This window comes from Haliotis rubra, unplaced genomic scaffold, assembly GCF_003918875.1.
Source record: "Haliotis rubra isolate DU_JTF1 unplaced genomic scaffold, ASM391887v1 Scf184, whole genome shotgun sequence".
Taxonomy (NCBI): Eukaryota; Metazoa; Mollusca; class Gastropoda; order Lepetellida; family Haliotidae; genus Haliotis; species Haliotis rubra.
This window is the reverse complement of record NW_025765825.1, coordinates 1158127-1178451: the sequence shown is the minus strand read 5'-3', so window position 1 is coordinate 1178451 and position 20325 is coordinate 1158127. Positions and strand designations below refer to the sequence as shown.

The window sequence follows — 20325 nt, the reverse complement described above, 5'->3', positions numbered from 1 at the left end:
AAGTGAATGAAACATGTATGAATAACTAATTTTGTGTTTTGTATATTTTGATGAACGTGTAAGTTTTTCGTCCCGTTCTTCACCATTTTATTCCAATTACAAGTACTGGAAATAGATGGGTGATCACTCAACAACCATCACGTCATGGTTCATTGTCCTCAGGTCGAGTCCTCGTTGCCGCCATTGAGATGCCTTCAGACCGTCGTTGTTTAGGCGGGACAAGACACCCACATTTTCGCGAACAACGGGTTTCGTCACTTTTGGATCTATTTACCATCGTCAGACAAACCAGTGGTTGACATATGTTGATGCCCATCACTTGCAGTCGGACTAAGAGGCCCTGCTTGCCACTCAATGGCCTGTCACACACCGATCCTGTTTAGGCCACCGATGACAAGCAATTAGTGCTGGGATCTCACCTTTCGGAAACATCACTTGTTCAGAAATATTGTATTAAAATAAGTTCTTGTTCTGAATATTTGTGATCTGTAAAAGTTTATTCGACGAAATTTCCTTTTAAGCGTTGTCGTCAATAGCTATTAAACTTTATGTAAACGTGACAAAAGTGCCATTTGACTGACATAAAACTATCTGCTATAAACAGTGAAAACATATGAAATCTCATTTTAAGTGAAAGAATAGAGTTTTCAGTTGGTCCAATACCCAGTATTGTCATATACTTACCTGGGATATGAGTAAAACGAACACGCTTATAATGATTCCGGACAATTTTAATCAGAAAGCTGTCAAGGTCTTTTCTGTAAACCTTCGCGAACACAAGTTCAATTAAACTAAATCCTGTACAAATTATGAAATGATATAGCTGGCACTGTACCAACACTACAAAACATCCCGTGTACAGCTCAAAGTGTTGTCAATATGAAATTTATTTACAAAGCAAGTGGTGACAATGTTGCAGGAATATCAACACGGGAAGAGCAGACGACAATATTTCCTGCTCATGAGCGATGCAAGACTTCAGTTGATGTCCAATGAAAAACTTCTTTAAGAGGCATATCGAAGCTGAAGTACTAACGAAGGATCTAATATATGGATGAACAATTTCTTTATCACAATTAATACTGCTTCATTTCATTTGGGTGTAGGTTCTAACACCGTTAGCAAGGACGTGATGTATTGAGTATGGTTGAGAGGCACATATACAAATGTGAGATAGTGTATTTACAGTTACTAAACATAATACAATAAACCATAAAACATTTCCTCATATTTCTACACAAGCCTCATAACCATAAATCATACAACGCGTTGCCATATTATTACGTATAATTGTAACGGCGTTGATATCGTGTATAGCGATGCCTGTTTTTAAAATACTGCTACTTAAAAACGACACCGCGTATCGTCGTAATATCTTGTCACATGATCGACCATGATGTCACGTGTCTGTCATGTGACTATTTTTAATCCACTTGTCCGCTACACATTCTGGCTATTTCCGGCAACAATGGGGAAATCGGCTGATTTGTCGGAGTCACTAAAGATATTAATTGTAAAAACATTTTGAAGTGGGGAAAAATGTTCTAACATTGCAAATTTCTTTGGAATGCCTCGAAGCAGCGTATATTCGGTGGTAAAGCGGTTTAATCAACGTGGATATCTTAGTCGAGAATGCTCTCAGAACAGGCCGTATGAGGAAACTGACTCCTCGGGACAATCGACAACTTTTGAGGTTGGTCAGAGACAATAGGATTTCACCTTTGGGTGAAATAACTGAGAATTTGAACAACGATAGGGCTACACGTGTATCGGTGAGGACTGTAAGGGGACGATTATATGAAAATAAATTTCATAGACGTGTTGTTAGAAAGAAAATCCGAAATCGTGACTATAATGTCAAAAATCGTTTGGCCTGGGCAAGGGGGCAAGGATATCGTACAGTGAATAATTACTGAAATCGAGTAATCTTCTCTGACGAGTGTAAAATTATCATTGGGGAAAACAATCGTGTTTTTGTTTGGAGACAGCCCGGTGAAGAATACCTCCCGCAATGTCTGTCCGGGACGACAGCCACGCGTCAGTTTGATGGTGTGGGGTTGTATCACCTGGCATGGTGATACATAAATGCTCAGAAATACACAGAAATCCTCGATGATATGCTTTGGCCCGTTATAGCCAGACATTTTCCGGGAAACCGCTGCATTTTCCAAGATGACAACGCCCATGTACATCGGGCCCGTGTCGTTCAAGATTACAAGTGACAAAATGACATTACTGGAATGTTGTGGCCTGCACAGAGTCCAGACGCAAATATTATTGAGAACTGTTGGCTCTACCTGAAGAATAGACATCAGGGACGCCGAAGAAGCATTCAGTCGGCTGCAGACTTGGAACACGAAGTGCGGGACATCTGGGAAAATATTCCCCTCGATTTCATCAGAAATCTTTATTCATCGATTCCAAGGCGGATGTTGAAAATAATAAGGAACAAGGGACACATCACTTGTTTATATTTAACGAGTTATGACACTTTGAACTCCCGCGTAAAATTTGTCGTCACCAATCGGTCCGCTATGTTTGTAAGTAATAATATGGCCACCCGCAGTACATTGCTTGTCTGATAATGGCGTTAAACTTATACCGAAAGATCGCTCCTATTATATTAAAGAAGTTGTTCGTCCACATATCTAATCCTTCCTGGGTGCAATGAAGAGGCAGACATGACGTATATGTCAATATATACATGTAAAGCGTCATCAGACATCAATTATCTACCTGTTTACATGACAAACACTTTCAATTTAGGGTTGCAGGTTTGTGTCGTGTTCACAACAGGTTTTATTATCGTGATTAACGTCCAAATCAGCAATATCACGAGGCCTGTGATTGTTATGGTAGCTAAACCTTTAATCAACAATTGTTTAATACACTAGCTTATTCAGGAACAAATGAAGGTTAATTAACTAAATCGTAAAAGGTAGCGTCAATTGTAATTAAGAAAATAAATCAATGACGTCTCATTTGGATTGAGAATACGTTGGCCAGGTAAGAACGTATCGACTTCACTCCATGATGAACAATACGTTCAGAGATGACGAATATCCTTATATACCATAAAACACACTGCTACATTTTAACATACTTTTAAAATGATTTTGATGTATCTATAGAGTACGCAATAAGACATAATGTTAAATGTATTCTGAGGAGATTCAGTGAGACGGAGAGGGAGATTCAGTGAGACGTTTCGCTTCCCTATTAACGGTCTCCCGCGCCTTCATTCAATCCCATTTGCCAATGATTACCACTGAGCATAGCAGGTATGCGAGTGACATTCTCGGTAGGACTTTAATGTTCTTTATGCAACAAATGAATTAGTAATGGTATCATTAACATTTTCAAGTAAGCAAAACAGGTATCTTTAGCAATAAATTTCACATCAAAATGACTGACTGACTGAGTTTAGTTTTACGCCGCTTTTAGCAATTTTCCAGCAATATCACGGCGGGGGACACCAGAAATGGGTTTCACACATTGTGCCCATGTGGGGAATTGAACCCGGGTCTTCGGCGTGACGAGCCAACGCTTTAACCACTAGGCCACCCCACCGCCCCTCACATCTAAATGAAACTAAAATACTGATGGAAAGCTATTAGAATGTGTAGTTCAAGGAAACTGACGTCGTCCTTTTCTTTTCAGTCCAAGTCACCATTCACAGTTACCGAACAAGACATACATCTTTCAGTGAAGACAACCAGAAGATCATGGCTGCCTTATATTTAATATGATCCTGTGTGTTTTATCAACTAGAAACGTTAAACGCGTGTTGCATGTACCTTTCAGTTAACGTTCTAATGAGCATGTGTCCTGATGACCAAATGGTGTCGTGTGACTGCACGAAGCACATTGGTTGCAACTGTAGCTTTGAAGAAGCTGCCAAAATCCCAGTAGTGACTTGTCTGCACACAGTACATAGCAAAACCTTATAGCAGTGTTGTTGTCAACGTGTTTACATATTTACAAACCGGCTATAAAATCAAATAAACCCAATCATTATGTAAAAACATGAGACTTAAAACAAGAAATAGTTAACAGGTCAATGAACATTTAACAATGGTTAAAACATTTCCCAATTCAGCATCGTGACAAATGGGATTAATGTTGAGTAACATCACGAAAGGGTTCCTTAACCTTGCATGACCACAATCGAAATGAAAGAAATGTCTGATATTTCGTTTTGAAATATTACAGCGACACAAACGTTATTCAGTTTCAGATATATCTTACTGGCGTGTATTGATTATTGTCAGCAGTGATGTAATGATTTGTTTTTTCTTAACTTCCATTCACCATCTTGGTGACTGGAACTGCCATGAATTCACCAGCTGCCTGAAGCTGTGTCCTGAATGCCGATGCCGATGCTGGGTGCATGCATCCTCCGATGACGATTCATGTCGATTCTTGATGACGGGGTCATTTTCTCTCTTCATAATAGCACTTCTTTTTCTTTGTCGACTGTGAATGGCTGGTTTCTATCTACCTCCAACCATAACTGCAACAACGCGAACTGGGTGTCAAGGACAATGTCCTTAAGTCTATACGAATGACAGTCAATGTCTTAATAGCTGTTTATAGATCTTCAAGAGGTTTCAATACCTTATCTGTAAACAAGACAAATGGAAGACAAAATTCAAAGACAATGTTAAGTATGATATCCCATGAAATATATGTTCACCATGTGTATCTCTATGAAAACCTGAAACCATTAGGTTTCACAGGCCCGAGTGAAAGTGAGATCTGTGTTAGAATGGGTCTCGAAATCTCAGTCAGCAATATTACAGCTAAGAAAGTGTTATACTGTTAAACCAGACCGGAAACGGTCAGCAAAACACGCACGCACGCACGCACGCTCACACACAATCAGGGGTATTCCAACACATGTAGAGAGAAAAGAGAAAAAGCTATTCACTCTCAGCAATCAATATGGCCGTCTAAACTCAGTTGTTTCACCTCTGACCATAAGATTATTTCTTCGTCTTGCACTTTGTCAGCCTTATTCAAGCCATGTTAACGTGGCTTGTAAATAATCAAAAATAGGGACTGAGGGCACCAATGGTTGAAAGCAGTAAAACTACCATCACACATGTAGAACAAGACAAAAGGCCATTATGCCAATCCCACGTTTAGTCGACTCTTGGAGCAAGTATGAATAACTGAAGGCACATTTGGAGGTGTAATCGACACATGATTGATTCGATAGAGTAGCGACTCCTTCCACGAAGCAACATTTACTAAGGTTAACCTTAACTCCTATTCTTTAACACTGCACTAAGGTTATCTTAGTGACTTACGATTCACCTTAGTGCTTTGTGAAAGGAGGCCCAGCCTAATTTGGTCTCACAGGCTCAGAATGTTTTCAAAATTATTCAGGGGATAATGAAACTTCTTGATGTGCAGCCAGATACAGAGAATCGTTGTCAAATTTACTGTAACAGATATTCACCAGTTAAAGGAGTAATGGTCTGTGTGTGAGTGAGTGTGTATGGCATCAACCTCTGCCACTTTTCTTATCCAATAAGGACATTGTTGTGGCAAGGATTAACAAACACACCAAAAACTAAGTGCATGAACTTAATTGAGGTCAGTAATACCAACTAACTGACACTTTAACAATATTTCAGAGTAATATGAGTGAGTGAGTAAGTTGGGGTTTTAAGCTGCTTTTAGCAATATTCCGGCAATATCACAGCCGGGACACCAGGCATGGGCTTCACACAATTTGCCCATATGGGGAATCGAACCCAGGTCTTCAGCGTGAAGAGCGAACGCATTAACCGCTAGGCTACTCTCACACTGACTCACACTCGCTCATGCACACACACAGTAAAATGAAAGAATCAGGTAATGTGAAAGTATGAACAAGCCCATCATCATGGAAAGGCTAAAATAATCATCTGACTTGATTTTGTCAACAAATTTTAAGTCATGTTAAAATGTAATTAAAATGTAAAAATATATATCATCAGTACCTTTCACAAGAGGTAGTGAATACTAGTGATCTCTGTATATAGCTTGGGATGTTTTAAGCAGGTAATTAGTGTTATGATTTCATGTGCTCTGCAGGATTGCTGACATAATGCTAATACCATAATTGACCTAGTACAGACAGGGCTGCCCATAATAAACATGACATCACAACAATAACTAGTATTGTGCTGTTACCTTGACCAAATCTGCATGAGTTTAGCCATCCAGTTTTCAATATAAATCACACTTTACTCCAGCTAATCATAACCTGTTGGCAATAAAAAGAACAATACATCCCTATATCTATCCTCATTTTAGAATCCCACAAAACAATATTTAAATCCAACTTTTGTAAAATCATTACTACTCTTTCTTAATTTTACACTTACAATTCCCCCATATACAATAATTCGCATCATTTCAACAGTTACCTATGAGTGTTGTATGTAGGTAAGAGACATATTTTAGGCAACTTTAGTAAATCAGCTGATGTGAGTGAATCAGCTAATGTGAGTGAGAGACATATTTTAGGCAACTTTAGTAAATCACCTGTATTCAGGTCTGTGGGCCATAGAAGTGATGTACATCATACACCTTTATCAGGTCATTGAAGACCATGGGTCTGATGCAGATAAATCAAGGATCATGCAATAGGTGGCATGTCTGAGAGATGCATCTCTGCAGAGGGTTTTGGCTTGGGAGACCATGTGTGACCCTCACCTGCTGTTAAAATGTAAAGACAATCACATATTTCTTGAAAACAAGCAATATGTCTGTCACTGAATGAGCCATTTGAAAAGTAAACGTTTCTGATATGGGTAGGTGCATGCATGCATCACAATGTTGTCTCAGTTGTACAAATATTGAAGGAATTAATTAAACAAAACATAGTTTATGTCAGCTGGAGTCCAGTTTCAAGGTAATCAAGTCCCATCTGTCACTAGTGAGGCATGTGTAGTCCTTGAGCAGGCAAACCAGTGTGTGTTAATCCAAGGTGTGGAGTATGTGCTGTCAGCCTGCTCTTGAACATGCGGAAGACAAGCATAGGATTAGGAAGCCCTATGCTGGCCTGGATCCTCATCTCATGATCATCCGAGATGCATGACATTGCTTAGAGAAGATGTTGGTTGTTCAATACTGACAATAAATAACTTGCATGGTCAGACAGTAATGAATGAGGGGGTTTAGTTTTACACAGCACTCAGCAATATTCCAGCTATATGGCGGCGGTCTGTAAATAATTGAGTCTGGACCAGACAAACCAGTGATCAACAGCATAATCATTGATGCAATTGGGATACGATGACATGAGTCAACCAAATCAGTGAACTTGACCATCCAATCCCGTAAGTTGACTCAAACATGGGTTACCGTAGATCAGTTCTAACCCAGATCTTCATGGTTCAGGTCAGACAGTATGACCTAAGAAAGTGAATAATGTAGAAATTGGGAACAGAAAATGTTTGATTATTCAAGCATCACAAATAAATGCAATTCCACTTTACATTCTGGGCCCACTTGAACCAATGGTTTCAGTGCTGCAATGATATTCACTCACATACCAAACATAGTTACAGCACTAAGATCACTTTGTTAAGTGGGCCCTGGGTGAAGAACTGCAGTCTGCATCTGAATTACTCTCCTCCCTTCCAGAGCAATTGTAGGAATATTTCACTGTCTAAGGTCTCAGGGTAAGCTACACAGGCTGAAATAATGCTTAAATTATATGTTACCTTCACCTCATAACTGTTGTGTTCTGTGTCTTGAGGTTGTAGTGGGTAGTGACTGTGTTGTGAATGCATGCCAATTCATATTTGTCATGTATGCTCCTGGGTTTTAGTGTAAAAGTCTTTGAAGTATTTCTGATTTACTAGTGTATTTTAATAATGTTTATAGTTTAAACAATATTCCTGCATTAGTTGATATAATGTAAAACCATCAATTATATCAGGTACAATGACACACAATAAAAGCACCCAATCCACAAACCTATGTTTCACAACAAGCATGGTATTAGGCAACCTAAACATCTTTTGTAAAGTTTAAGGTTTAAGGTAAGTTTAGATTCAAGTCTTCAAATATTGTTAACTTCTGTAACAGGTTTTGTAATTTCTTCACATTTAAGTCCTTTCAGGTGCCAGATGTCACTGTCATTGCCTTATATGGTTCTGGAATGTTTGTTTGTTGTCAGTGGCACACTTGGCAATATTTCAGCTATACAACAGTGGCCTGTAAATAATCATGTCTGGACCAGACAAACCAAAATCTGAGCATCTTTTTCCACAATACATCTAAATACAGTGACATGCATCAACCAAGAGATGCATCAATTCTAATCTGGATATTCATTGGGGTTGTTTCGGCCGCACTCAGCAATATTCCAGCTATGTGTTGGCAGTCTGGAAATAACTTCCTTTATCATGTCAATAAACAATATTCATTATTCAGAACCTTTAAACCCAACACACAGGTAACATGTCAAGTCTTACGATATCATAGCGAATGATGCCTATGTGCTTTCTTCTTTTGCAAAGCTAAACTTGGTTTTATGTCATCTGGTAAGTTATGTAATGTTGAAGTTGTGATTGTTGTGTCAGGCATCAGTTGTTAAAGGGCAATTGTAAGGTTGGTATATACACATTGTTTTTCAGTACTTGATGTTTATAACTTATAAATTATGCATATTTAAGTTACTATGAAAGTAATACAGTGAGGCTTCTTGAAATTCTTTGAGACTGAGGCTTTGTGGGTAATAAAAGAGTGCATTTGAAACTTTTAGTATGACAGTGTTATGCGAGGTTTCTTTTGTTAATTGACTTTAAGCATGTTAACCAAAGAATATATCTCTTCAGTTGATAGAAACCTTATTTTATAACATGATCTTTGGTTATTTGTGTACGTAAAGGTGAACACACATTGTTTATTTGTATATTTATGCTCTCTTCTTTCCCTTTGGGTATGTTGTTAAGTTGGTCCTCTGACAGTCTCACAAACTCATAATTTCCCGATTTTTGAAATTTTACAAAATGGCTATATTGCTGCAATTTTGTGTCAGTGAGCGAGTATGGTTTTACACAACTTTTAGCAATATTCCATCAATATCACGGTGGGGCACATCAGAAATGGGCTTCACACATTGTACCCATGTGGGGTATCGAACCCAGATCTTCGGTGTGACGAGTGAACGCTTTACCTACAAGGCTACCTCTCCACCCTGCAATTTTGTGTCAGAGTCAGTGATCAAGTTTAGATGTATTTAACTCCATTGACAGAAACATTCTAGAAATATCATGATGTGCTTCACTCATTAGACTCATCTGAGGAATCGAACTCAGGTCTTCAGCTTAAGGGAATGTTTTTACCACTGGCCCACCCTATCAGGCTATCACCCATATTTTGTCAAGAAAAGAGTACACAACTTGATGATAACTGCATTTTATAAGTTGTGTTTTTTCTGTTGGACCATTACTGGATCCATGGTTAATTCTATTCTGCAAAATATCGACAATTTGCAGGAGCATCATATATGAGGGGAGCTAACTCTTGAACTTGTCATGCTCTCCCAAACAGCACGTCTCAGTATTTCACATACTGGTTATCATTTAATAATACATCCTTCATACTTGTCTTACATAATTAAAAAGATCCTAGTCTTTTAGGTCTTCATATCAGTATCTATGGTTACCATTGGGTATGTATTATCTCGATAAATCTGATAAGACACGTGGCACTGACCATGTTCCCATGGAAATTAATCAAGTTAGCCAGATGTGAACTGTAGGTAGTGAAATGTTGTATAGGGAGGCATGAGTGGCTTTATAGTGTTCTTAAATGTATGTATCAATTATAACCAAGTTAAACGTTTTGATTTATTTGTTGTTAATGGTGAGTGACCTTCAAGCCTTATCATCCTGGGCCTAGATTTTCGAAGCTCTCTTAGAGCTAAGATAGCCGTAAGTTAATGTTAATGAATGGCACTTACGACTATCTTAGCGCTAAGAGAGCTTCGAAAATCTAGGCCCTGGCTTGTAAACAGTGGAATACAGACCAGACAAACCCGTGACTGATCATGACTAGTCCCAATATTAGCTGGGGCATGCAGTTAAACAAGTCAGGGGTTAAACACCATTCCACTCAGTTGCCTCTTATTGCGACTGTAGGGTGCTTGGAGCTGTCTGACCCCAGGAATCCCCCCAGAGATTGTGTAATGTGGCTTGGTTTGTTCAACTTCAAGAGGTCAGTATGCTCTCAATGTTAAATACCTTAAAACTTTAAAGAGCATAGCCATGGTAACAATGATAATCAAATGTCCATGTCAAGTATCACAAACTTATGTTCATCAAGACTCAAGAGCAAGATATATAATTTAGCTATTTTATCGATATATATGAAATATACATTAACAGTTTTTATTTCATGATGTGATGCCTCCAAGTATGATTTGACATGGGCATGTGCCGTGTAAGCTGTGATGTCCACTACTTCTTAAACAGAATCTCTTTGTCCAAAATATATAAATATATAAAATATAGTACAAAGCTCCAACTTTAGATTATGTAAATACCTCAACATTTTGGGTTTCTATCATGCCATATTTCACAAACCATGTTTGTTTACCATAATTTTGACTGAGAAATGATAATATTTAACTTATTCAGATGTAAGAAAATACATATTTCATTGAGTCAAGAAAATGAACATCTAACATCTGACTATAGATTAAGTCTTTAACTGCAGGAAGGAAAAAGAGGCTACAAAAATTATCCAAAGCCACAAAAAACATTAAAGTAGAAACGAAGTAAAATTTGTCTCTGACTACTCTATGATTCTCATTTAACTTCACAGGCAAAACAGTCACTTTTATCTCAACACTTTTTGTATGCTAATTGTTTAAATGCCTATGATAGCAGATGTAGTAAAGATTCTGAAGAAAATAAGTTAGGGATCATGTAGATTCTTGAGGATGTTTTAAGTGACGACTGAGTTTCTTTATATTTACTGTCTATAAAAAATACAGTTCATCATCCAAACTTCATCTTATTGTCCATGTATCTACATATTACTAACTATTTGGAATAGTTACAATGCAATTAAATTTAATGTCGCACTTGTGTTTCCCCTAAATACATGATAATATGAGAAACCAACATCTTGCTTAACACGTGACCTCCCCAAGTAAAAGTATCAGTTAGAAAGTGTTTGGCTGAACATTACACAAACCTAAGGTACACATGGGTAATATGTGAGCTTACCATATTTCTACATCCCTGAAAAACACTAGGAAATTGGCATTGCACAAACTGACCTTGCTGATCTGTCGATAATTTACAAGAATTCTCTCAAAACTGTTGTTTCTGTCAGTGAGGTTTTTATTAAGCCGCTTTTAGCAATATTCCAGCAATATCACAGCGGGGGACACCAGAAATGGGCTTCACACATAAATAACCATGTAGGGAATCGAACCCAGGTCTTCGGCATGACAAGCTAACATTTTAGCCACTAGGCTACCCCATCCATGTTGTTTCAGATGTGTTGATGCACATCTCCAGCACACAACTGTGAGTGTTTGTTTGTTTCTTGTTTAAGCCGCACTCAGCAAAAATCCAGCTATATGTGTCTGAAAATAATCGAGACTGGGCCAGAGAATCAAGTGATCAACAGCATGAGCATTGATCTATGCACTTGGGACCAATGACATGTGTCAACCATGTCAGCGAGCCGGACTACCAGATCCCATTAGTAGCCTCTTACGAGCATGGGTTGCTGAAGACCTAATTCTAACCCTGGTCACAGGTCACAGGTCACAATTGTGAGTTTGTGGGTACAGTATGATGTCAGTTTTAGCAATGTTCTAGCAATATCACAGCAGGGAACACCAGTAACTATAATCAGACCTGACATACTACATTGTGTGATACAAGAGATAAACTGGAAAGTATGCATGTGCTGAGTATGCATTATGTTATTGTAATGCCTGTTTTCCTAAGATAGGATTTCATCCATAAACATACAAAATATTATTTTTAATGTCTGCAAAATATTTGTATGGAAATTCACTGTTGAGATATAATGTCGAAAAACTTTTGTCTTTACCAAAAAGACTCTGAGTCTTGAGATGACATAAGTGGCAGAAATCATCACTATCATGCATAAATAGTGTTGGGAATCGGAAACCAAATCCACTATCGATCATTGGAGGACTTGTGGTGACCGATTATCAATAATAATCGAAATATATACATTTTAATGTAATCACCAATTTTGTGTTTTTCCTCAGGTTTTTTCTAATTAATGTTTTTATAACTAATAATGTCATGCAATGAAATGCACGCATGCAAGAAAGACACTGGAATTGTAATTAAACAATAAATGTGGTTAAAATTTTAAAATACACATAGCTTTACGCTGTTGAGCGCATGTTTGTTTGTGAATATTCATCAAATTTAAAGGTTAGTTTACTTCAAGTGTGTTATACAAAAACAACACAATTCCAATTAATCGGAAATGGTTTTTTTACAATCGATAATCATTTTTAATCCTTCTTTCGGTCGATTTTCTATTTTATTTTCGATCATTGGAACACCACTATGCTTAACCTAACTGGCTTTGTTTCGGACTGGTATCAAAAAGAAAATCTCAAGAGTAATGTTTAATTTATTTCTTAACAACAGTGTAATAGACCATGTATGGTTTGTTGTTTACTCTACTGGACAATTTACCTGTCTGGGGTCTCTTCAAGTTATCCATAGTTTGAGACATGCAGAGTTTTAACATGGGACCAAAATCAATTGCTGGGGTGTGTGTGTGTGTGTGTGTGTGTGTGTGAGAGAGTGAGTGAGTGAGTGAGTTTAGTTTTATGCTGCTTTTAGCAATATCACAGCGGGGCACACCAGAAATGGGCTTCACACATTGTACCTATGGGAGGAATCGAACCCGGGCCTTCGGCGTGACGAGCGAGCGAACGCTTTAGCCACTTGGCTACCCCATCCCTCGTTTGTTGGGAACCATGAGGAAACTCTTTCTATAGTTTGAACGAGTGTGTGACTTTGGTATAATGCTGCTTTCAACAGTTTCAGTCATATGACAACATGTCAGCTTTGGTGAAGCTGGAAAGTCAGACTGAATGGTGAACACCAGTATGGTGAAGACCAGTGTGTATCTTGTCAACACAAGGTTATCAAGTTTGTGTTGAAACATTTTCTGCAAAACAAGTGTCCAAAGGAAACTACTAAAAATGTGTCTCTAATCTGTCTTTTGAAAGCCTCCAATGGTCAATTTTCACTCGTAATGTTGGTTCATGTGGTTGTATAGTGTATTGTCTTTCCGAGCCAACAGAGAACATTGATGCATGGGAGGCGTCAATTCCTAACAGATGAGTGTTGACATTATGAAGGAATTCCACTGATATTTGTATGTATGTCAATCATTTTGTGTCATAAAGACTTCAAATGTGACCAAATTCACACTGAGAATGTGTATCCTTTGGTCAAGAGAAAAGTTTTTGCTTCAGATTCATTACCGAATTGTCATCAAATGTTAGAAGAGAGATTAAGACCACTTCCAACTGTACTTTAGCTATACTATGGTTTGGTAGCCTAATGGATTAAAAATCTTCAGTCTTGTAAGTTCCAGACTTATCATTTAAGGCCACTTTCAAATGTATTTCAGCTATATAGAGAATCTCACCCAAGTGTCTACTGATATCAAATACATCACCAGATTTGTGAAGTTACAAATATCCGAGGCTTGCTGAGGATAGTTTTACTGTTATCAATGAGTGTTGATATAATTGGTATCAGTAGACACGAGGTTGAGATTCTATTTATCACCAAAAATCACTCTTCATTGGTTTTCAATGAAATATGTACATCTCTGAACACGGTACTGCCATTAGACTTGCAGTGCAGCAATGTCAGAGCATTGTGACGTCATCAGGTTTTTGACATCATAGCATTGTCAAAAGCATTGATGATGTCAGGGCATTGTAAAAAAATCTACTGTCAAAATGATATCTCCAAGGTGCTATCGTTTGATCTCACACAAGCAATATCTGCAGTGGAACACAGTTTTGGGTGATAAAATATGGTTTTGCGGCCTAATGGAATAAAAAATCGTCAGTCTTGTGGGTCCCTGACTTTTATCGTTTAAGACCACTTTCAAATGTATTTCAGCTACACTACGATTTAGCAGCCTAATGGATTAAAACTCTTCAGTTTTGTGGGTCCCTGACTTTCATCGTTTAAGACCACTTTCAAATGTATTTCAGCTACACTACGATTTAGCAGCCTAATGGATTAAAACTCTTCAGTTTTGTGGGTCCCTGACTTTCATCGTTTAAGACCACTTTCAAATGTATTTCCGCTACACTATGGTTTAGCAGCCTAATGGATTAAAACTCTTCAGTTTTGTAGGTGCCTGACTTTTATCACTTTGATAAAACTCGTAAAAAAAGGGTTGAAATTACATGATAAAAAATTATTCTAGGGTAATGACATGACCCAGATCCTGACACAGCTAAGAGACACAATTCTGCACAGTTAGTTAGAACACTATGACCTCAATTTCAGATTGTCCCCTTTTCAAATTAGAAATATAACTGAAGCTTTTCATAACTACAACAGATATGCTGATTTCATCTCACTGATGTCTGTGCTGATGAAAATAATATTCCATACACTGCACATAGACTCAGTACTCTCCTGTTATATGCTTTGAGTTATTCATATTTTCACCATGGCGTAACAACTACTGTAAAAATAAATAACATGTTTAAATTCTTTATTGACAACCCTGTTACCTAAAACATAAGCATATTAAACTTTTCTCAGATTTGGTATTAAAACACCCACAAAATACCCTTAAATCACTTTGCACTCTATTAACCATAAATCCATTCAAAAACAAAGGTAATGGTAGGGCCAAGATACGTATACTGTTTTCAGAAATGAAATATAACCATTTTCTCACTTACCTAAATCATCTACATTTATATATTACTCAACATTTGACAGGGATAAAGAGATATTGCATGCTGTGTTGTAACTAAAGTACTGTCGGAAATAGAAAAAAACTTTTTTCACATTTATATCTACAATTTAGGTAGTTAATATGTGAAAGTGTGAAATATCTGTTAAACTAAGTTCGGCCTAACTACAGTCTCAGTGGGAGGGAGATAGGAAATGTAAAAGAAGGATTTTACTGAGGAGATATTAGTGCAGAAATGAGCAATGCGGTTGATAGATAATCAATAGAGACATATTCAATACACATGAAAAAGCATAAAATATCTTTGAGATGACCCCTTGTGTCGGTGGGCAGCACATGCATTTCATGTCAAGTGAGTCGACGGTCTGTCGTCATACCTGGCTGAGCGCCCTAATTGCCATCTATAGTCTGATCTATTGTTTTCAGCAGCTATTCGTATTTTTTCTAAGTTTTGCCCGATTTTATGAGTAAACATGCTTTTCTGGATATCCTATTACGCATCCCACTGAACGCCCAGTTAGGCCGATATGGGTTATTTCGACATATGCTATTTGCAATTGTGTCAATTTTAGGGACACAGAGTAACAGCCTAAAAACAGTTTTTTCTATTTCCGACAGTACTTTAGAACAGATCAATGACAAAACTTTATGAATAATCAACTTCTTTATTTTCACAGAAGCAGCGTTTCGGTATAGTTTCTCATACATTTTTCAAGCATATAAGAAAGTTAACCGAAGCGTCGCTACTGTGAAAATATAGAAGTTGATCATCCATAAAGTTTTTCTCATCTCTATACCAGCAACTTCTAGAATGCCATTCAAACAAATCATAGAAGAGATCAATGTACTTAATTGTGAAATTGATACTAGTATACTAAAATAAGCTTTTCGCAGCAGTTGCAGTTTAATTGGTTATCTGTACGGAGGCATCTCTCTGCAATAACATTCAACTCAAACATAGATATTACAAATATCCCTATCAATAGTTGAGAAATATAGTAGAAAGTCTGAATTAATCAATTTCCTTAATAGTATGAGAGAAGTTTCATATTTAACAGTGCATCTAGCCTTGGTAACTGTACTTACATATTGGTACCTACCAGAACTTCAGTTACGAGTTGGCCGGCTGGATGATGACGTTGTTTCGACGACACATGGTTCCATTCAGGTCAGCCATTGCCTTAGATGCTTCATCCTTGGTAGGAAATCCAACAACAGCATTGCCTGTTGGGTTTCCATCCCCTGTATAGTGAAGGCGGATTGACTCAGGTACAGGATTGTATTGGTGGAAAAATCCCAACAGTTCACGAATTGTCACTTGAAGAGGGAGATTAGAACATCTTAAGTATACCCACTGTCTCTTCAGCACGCCTGGCGGTATAGGTTTGACATTTACTGGAGAATTCAAAGCAAGCCCTCCTGGCCCTCCCGGACCGCCCGGACCCCCAGGCGGTCGGCTGGTGTTGAGAGTTCTTGCATTCCTTAGTCTGGTGATCATTTCGGACTTCAATATGGGTTTAATTGTTATGACATTTGGTCCTATCGTTTGCTGATCCCGTTTCAAAGATTCTTTACAGTCTTTTATATTTGTAAATTCAACAAATCCTTCTCCAATTGCATTCCCTAACCCATCATGACAAATCTGCACACCACGTGGAGCAACATCCAAGCCACTGACAAGTTCACGAATTTCTCTGTATGTTGCTTGTGGAGGCAGGCCCAGCATATGAATACAAACAAAGGGGTAATCCCCCTCACCTTGTCCCTTTTCACCATCTGACTGATTGGGAGAAAGGTGAGACTTGACATCACAGTTTGTTTCAGATGACTTAAGTTTTTCTTTTTCTTCTTTCGTTCCCATCATGACACGAAGAATTCTAGAGCCCATGTGATGACCTTCAAATCCCATGGCTATTTTGTAGTTTTCTGCATTTGGAAGTTCAACACAAGCTGTTCCAGTGAACATACCTTTCATGTCATAATCCATGAACACTGATGAGCTGTTCTCAGTTATTCCTGCACCACCAAATAACTTCTTGACATCATCAACAGAAACATTTAATGGGAGATTAGAAATCTTGACAATAAAGGGTTCACCAGCAGCAGGCATAACAACTGAACCAGTCTTGGTTGCATCCTCAGGTCGATCAGACCTCGATCGTTCAGACCTTGGTCGTTTTGATGGTTCTGGTTCATCCTCGTCTTCATCTGGTACATATGAATCAATAGCCTTATCAAAGTCTGCAGTAGAACATCGGTGCACAATTATTGTTCTCCCATTCATGTCCATCCCATTCCGCTTCATGGCACTAAAACTTGATTCTTCATTCACAAATCTGATATAAGCAGTCCCATTTCTCTTACCCTGCTCATTGTTGATTAGCTTAAGACCATCAAAAGGAATTTCACAACCCACAAAGAAACGTCGCACACTACTGTAAGAAACAGTGTATGGCAAATTCTTGACATGTACATAGATGTTGCCAGTTTCAACCTGTCTTGGTCTCTTCCTGTTCTGATCGTCCATTGGAGGTCTTTCCCTTGGTGGAAAAGGTCCCCTCGCATCATATCCTTCCTTTGGATCATGCATGTCTCGCTCCATTGGCCTGCCAGGTGGGCCTCTTGATGGACCATCATCTGGCCATCTTCCATCATGACCTCCATCAGGAACCCAATCAGGTCGACGTCTTTCATGGTCGGACATGAATGGACGAAGGGGACCTCTCTCCTGTGAATCTCTGTTCATTCTTGGGGCCATATCCCTACCTCTGAACTTGGGTCGCCCCTCAAAGTCTTCATTATTTCTAAAGTCTTGGGGCTCACCATGTCTCCCAAACTGTTCTCGGAACTGACCAGGACCTGACCTATCAGGCATGAAGGGTCTCTGGTTCATATCTCTACCTCTACCATCATGCTCCATCCCCATATCAGGTCTATCCATTGGCACTCTTGGAGTAAACATAGCAGGAGCATCTCCAAGAAGTCCTTTCTGTCCACCATTTAGAGGTCTTTTTTCAGGAAAATCTTGATGAAGTACAGATCTGATTGGACCACCTGGACCATTGTTTGGAGGGAATCTGCCTTCCATTTCCCAAGGAGCATTCATTTTGTCTTCATCGGGTTGGTATTTGGGGTATTCAATTGGTCCTCTTTGATAACCTTCATCATGGAAGTTTGGTGGTCTCATTCCTGGTGGTCCTTCTTCGATTGGTCTGCCTCTCCCTTGTGGTGGCATTGACTGTGGTGGTCTTTGTGGAAATCCAGGATCATTAGGTGGGCCACCACGGAAAGCAGGATCCGGTGCCCTGTTATCCCTGTCAAAACCATTTCCTTGATCTCGGAACATTGATGGATGACCTCCCCCTCTTGGACCATCAGGTCCACGGTGATCAGGTCTAAAATCTGGATCTGATCTTTCATCGAACCTTGTGGGTGCAGATCTTTCTTCATTTCCGAACCTGGAAGGTTTTGACATATCTGTGTCAAATCTCTCTCTTGGTCTGTCAATTCCTCTGTCTCGTGGAGGGAACTGTCTTGGTTCGTTTGGAGGAAATGAATCAGGTGGCTGAGTAAATGGCAGAGCACTCCCTTCAAAATGCCCTTCCGGTTTCACAAACTGGTCTTGAACAGGCCTTCCAGATGGACCTCTAACATCATCAGCTGGCCTTGCAGATGCTCTTGACATTGGGGAATTTCTTTGATCAAAACCTGATTTTTCAGATCTTTCTCTTGGTTCTCTTGACTCACGTCTTGATTCTGAATGATCTCTTCTTTCACGGTCTTGTCTCCTATCAGATCGATCAGATCTGTCTGACCTATCAGAGCGTTCTGATCGATCTGAACGATCATTTCTATCAGACCTGTCTGACCTACTTCTATCTCTGTCTGAACGGTCTCGATCAGATCTGTCCCTGTCAGACCTGTCTCTTCTGTCACGTCCATCTCTTCCCTCTCGGCTTTCCCTATCTCTGCCTTCTCTACTACTTCGTCCATCACGATCATCCTTTCCATCCCTTCCTTCCCTTCCCTCTCTCCCTTCCTGCCCCCGTCGGAAGTCCCGCTGATCAGGTCTGCGGAAATCTGGCTTTCTGTCCACTGAATTTGTTGGTTCATTCACAGTAAAAGGGGAATCATGGTTGCCCCTGACAGGTGCTTGGTCTAAAACAGGTGGTCTATTAAATGGGGCTCCAAATGGCTGCTCATTAAGTTGGTTTTGCATGAAAGGCTCTTGATATCTGTCACTGGGCATACCTTGGTTTCTTGCTCCAAATGGCGGTGTGTCCCTCTGAAATGCATCCCTCTGTGGAGGATCTCTTGGTGGGTCCCTACCATATGGAGCTCTATTGTCAAGTCTTTGGTAACCACTATCAGGGAATCTACCTGGTCCCCCCTGACCCCAGGCATCTTGAGGAGGGCGATTTTGATAGTCATCTTTATAACCTTGATCGTTACCAATCACTCCATGTTGAGCATCTGGGCCACCATACTTAGGATACTCATCTCGCATACCACCCCGGTTGTCTTGAGTAGACAGTCCTCGCGTGTATGGATCATCATACTGTCTTGCTGGCTCAACTGGGAGGGGTTTAATGGATGGTTCTACAGGCTGATCAACAGACTGCCCTGTTCTTGCTGCCTCTATGACGTTTTGCATCTCTGTCTTACTACTCAGCAAGAGTTGTACAGGAGATCCATTCAGACTTTGAAAGGTCTTCATCATGGCTTGTCTTGCATCTTCATCAGTGCTGAATGCAATGAAGGCATCTCCCTTCTCACCCCCAATAATATGAACCCCTCCTGGCGGTATCTGTAAGCCTTGGAAGAAGTTGCGAATATCTAATGCACTGGCTGACCAGGGCAGGCCTTGAAGTCGAATGATCACAGACATCTTCTCAATCTGAAAATGAATGAATGAATTAAACATTCTTCACATGTACACTTCCAAAAGAACATTTATAAATTTATGAAAGTAGGATATTCTTATGTTGATAATCCACTATTTTTCTATTTCATTATTCTTGCTACTCAACTTGATGTTAAATGTTGAAGTATTTACTATTGGTTGTCTCAAGGTCATGAAAACACAGTAAAGCCTAGCTTCAACTGATAAAAGATTACTTTGTTCCTACCTAAATGTGAATGAACAAAACCATGAGATTGTCAGTCTTTCAAGAAGTCAACTCCTCTGTATCTGAAAGTAAGAAATATACTGTAAGTCAGGGTTTCCAAACATCTGAACACTTTCACTTGCACGAATATTACAAAGGGTACTACACAACCGAGTGATTGAGGTGGGATTAGTGCAGCTGTGACAGCATGCCAGTTGAGCAAGTGAGTGAGTAAGTTTAGTTA

At 39.1% G+C, this 20325-nt stretch overlaps 1 protein-coding gene across 2 annotated transcripts in view; it reads right to left on the bottom strand.

Moving 5' to 3' along the window:
• Window positions 1-1485: 1485 nt before the first annotated feature.
• Window positions 1486-20325, bottom strand: part of LOC124273794 — a 37739-nt gene continuing 18899 nt past the window's right edge. Inside the window, exons 2-4 of one of the 2 annotated variants that reach the window (XM_046709103.1) lie at window positions 20103-20164; window positions 16060-19870; window positions 1486-4622 (exon numbers count right to left, since the gene is read on the bottom strand). In XM_046709103.1, the coding sequence (XP_046565059.1) occupies window positions 16085-19861 (3777 nt within the window). In that variant the 5' untranslated portion in view covers window positions 19862-19870; window positions 20103-20164 and the 3' untranslated portion in view covers window positions 1486-4622; window positions 16060-16084. The remainder of the gene's footprint in view (window positions 4623-16059; window positions 19871-20102; window positions 20165-20325) is intronic. The other variant, XM_046709102.1, reaches the window with a different exon arrangement.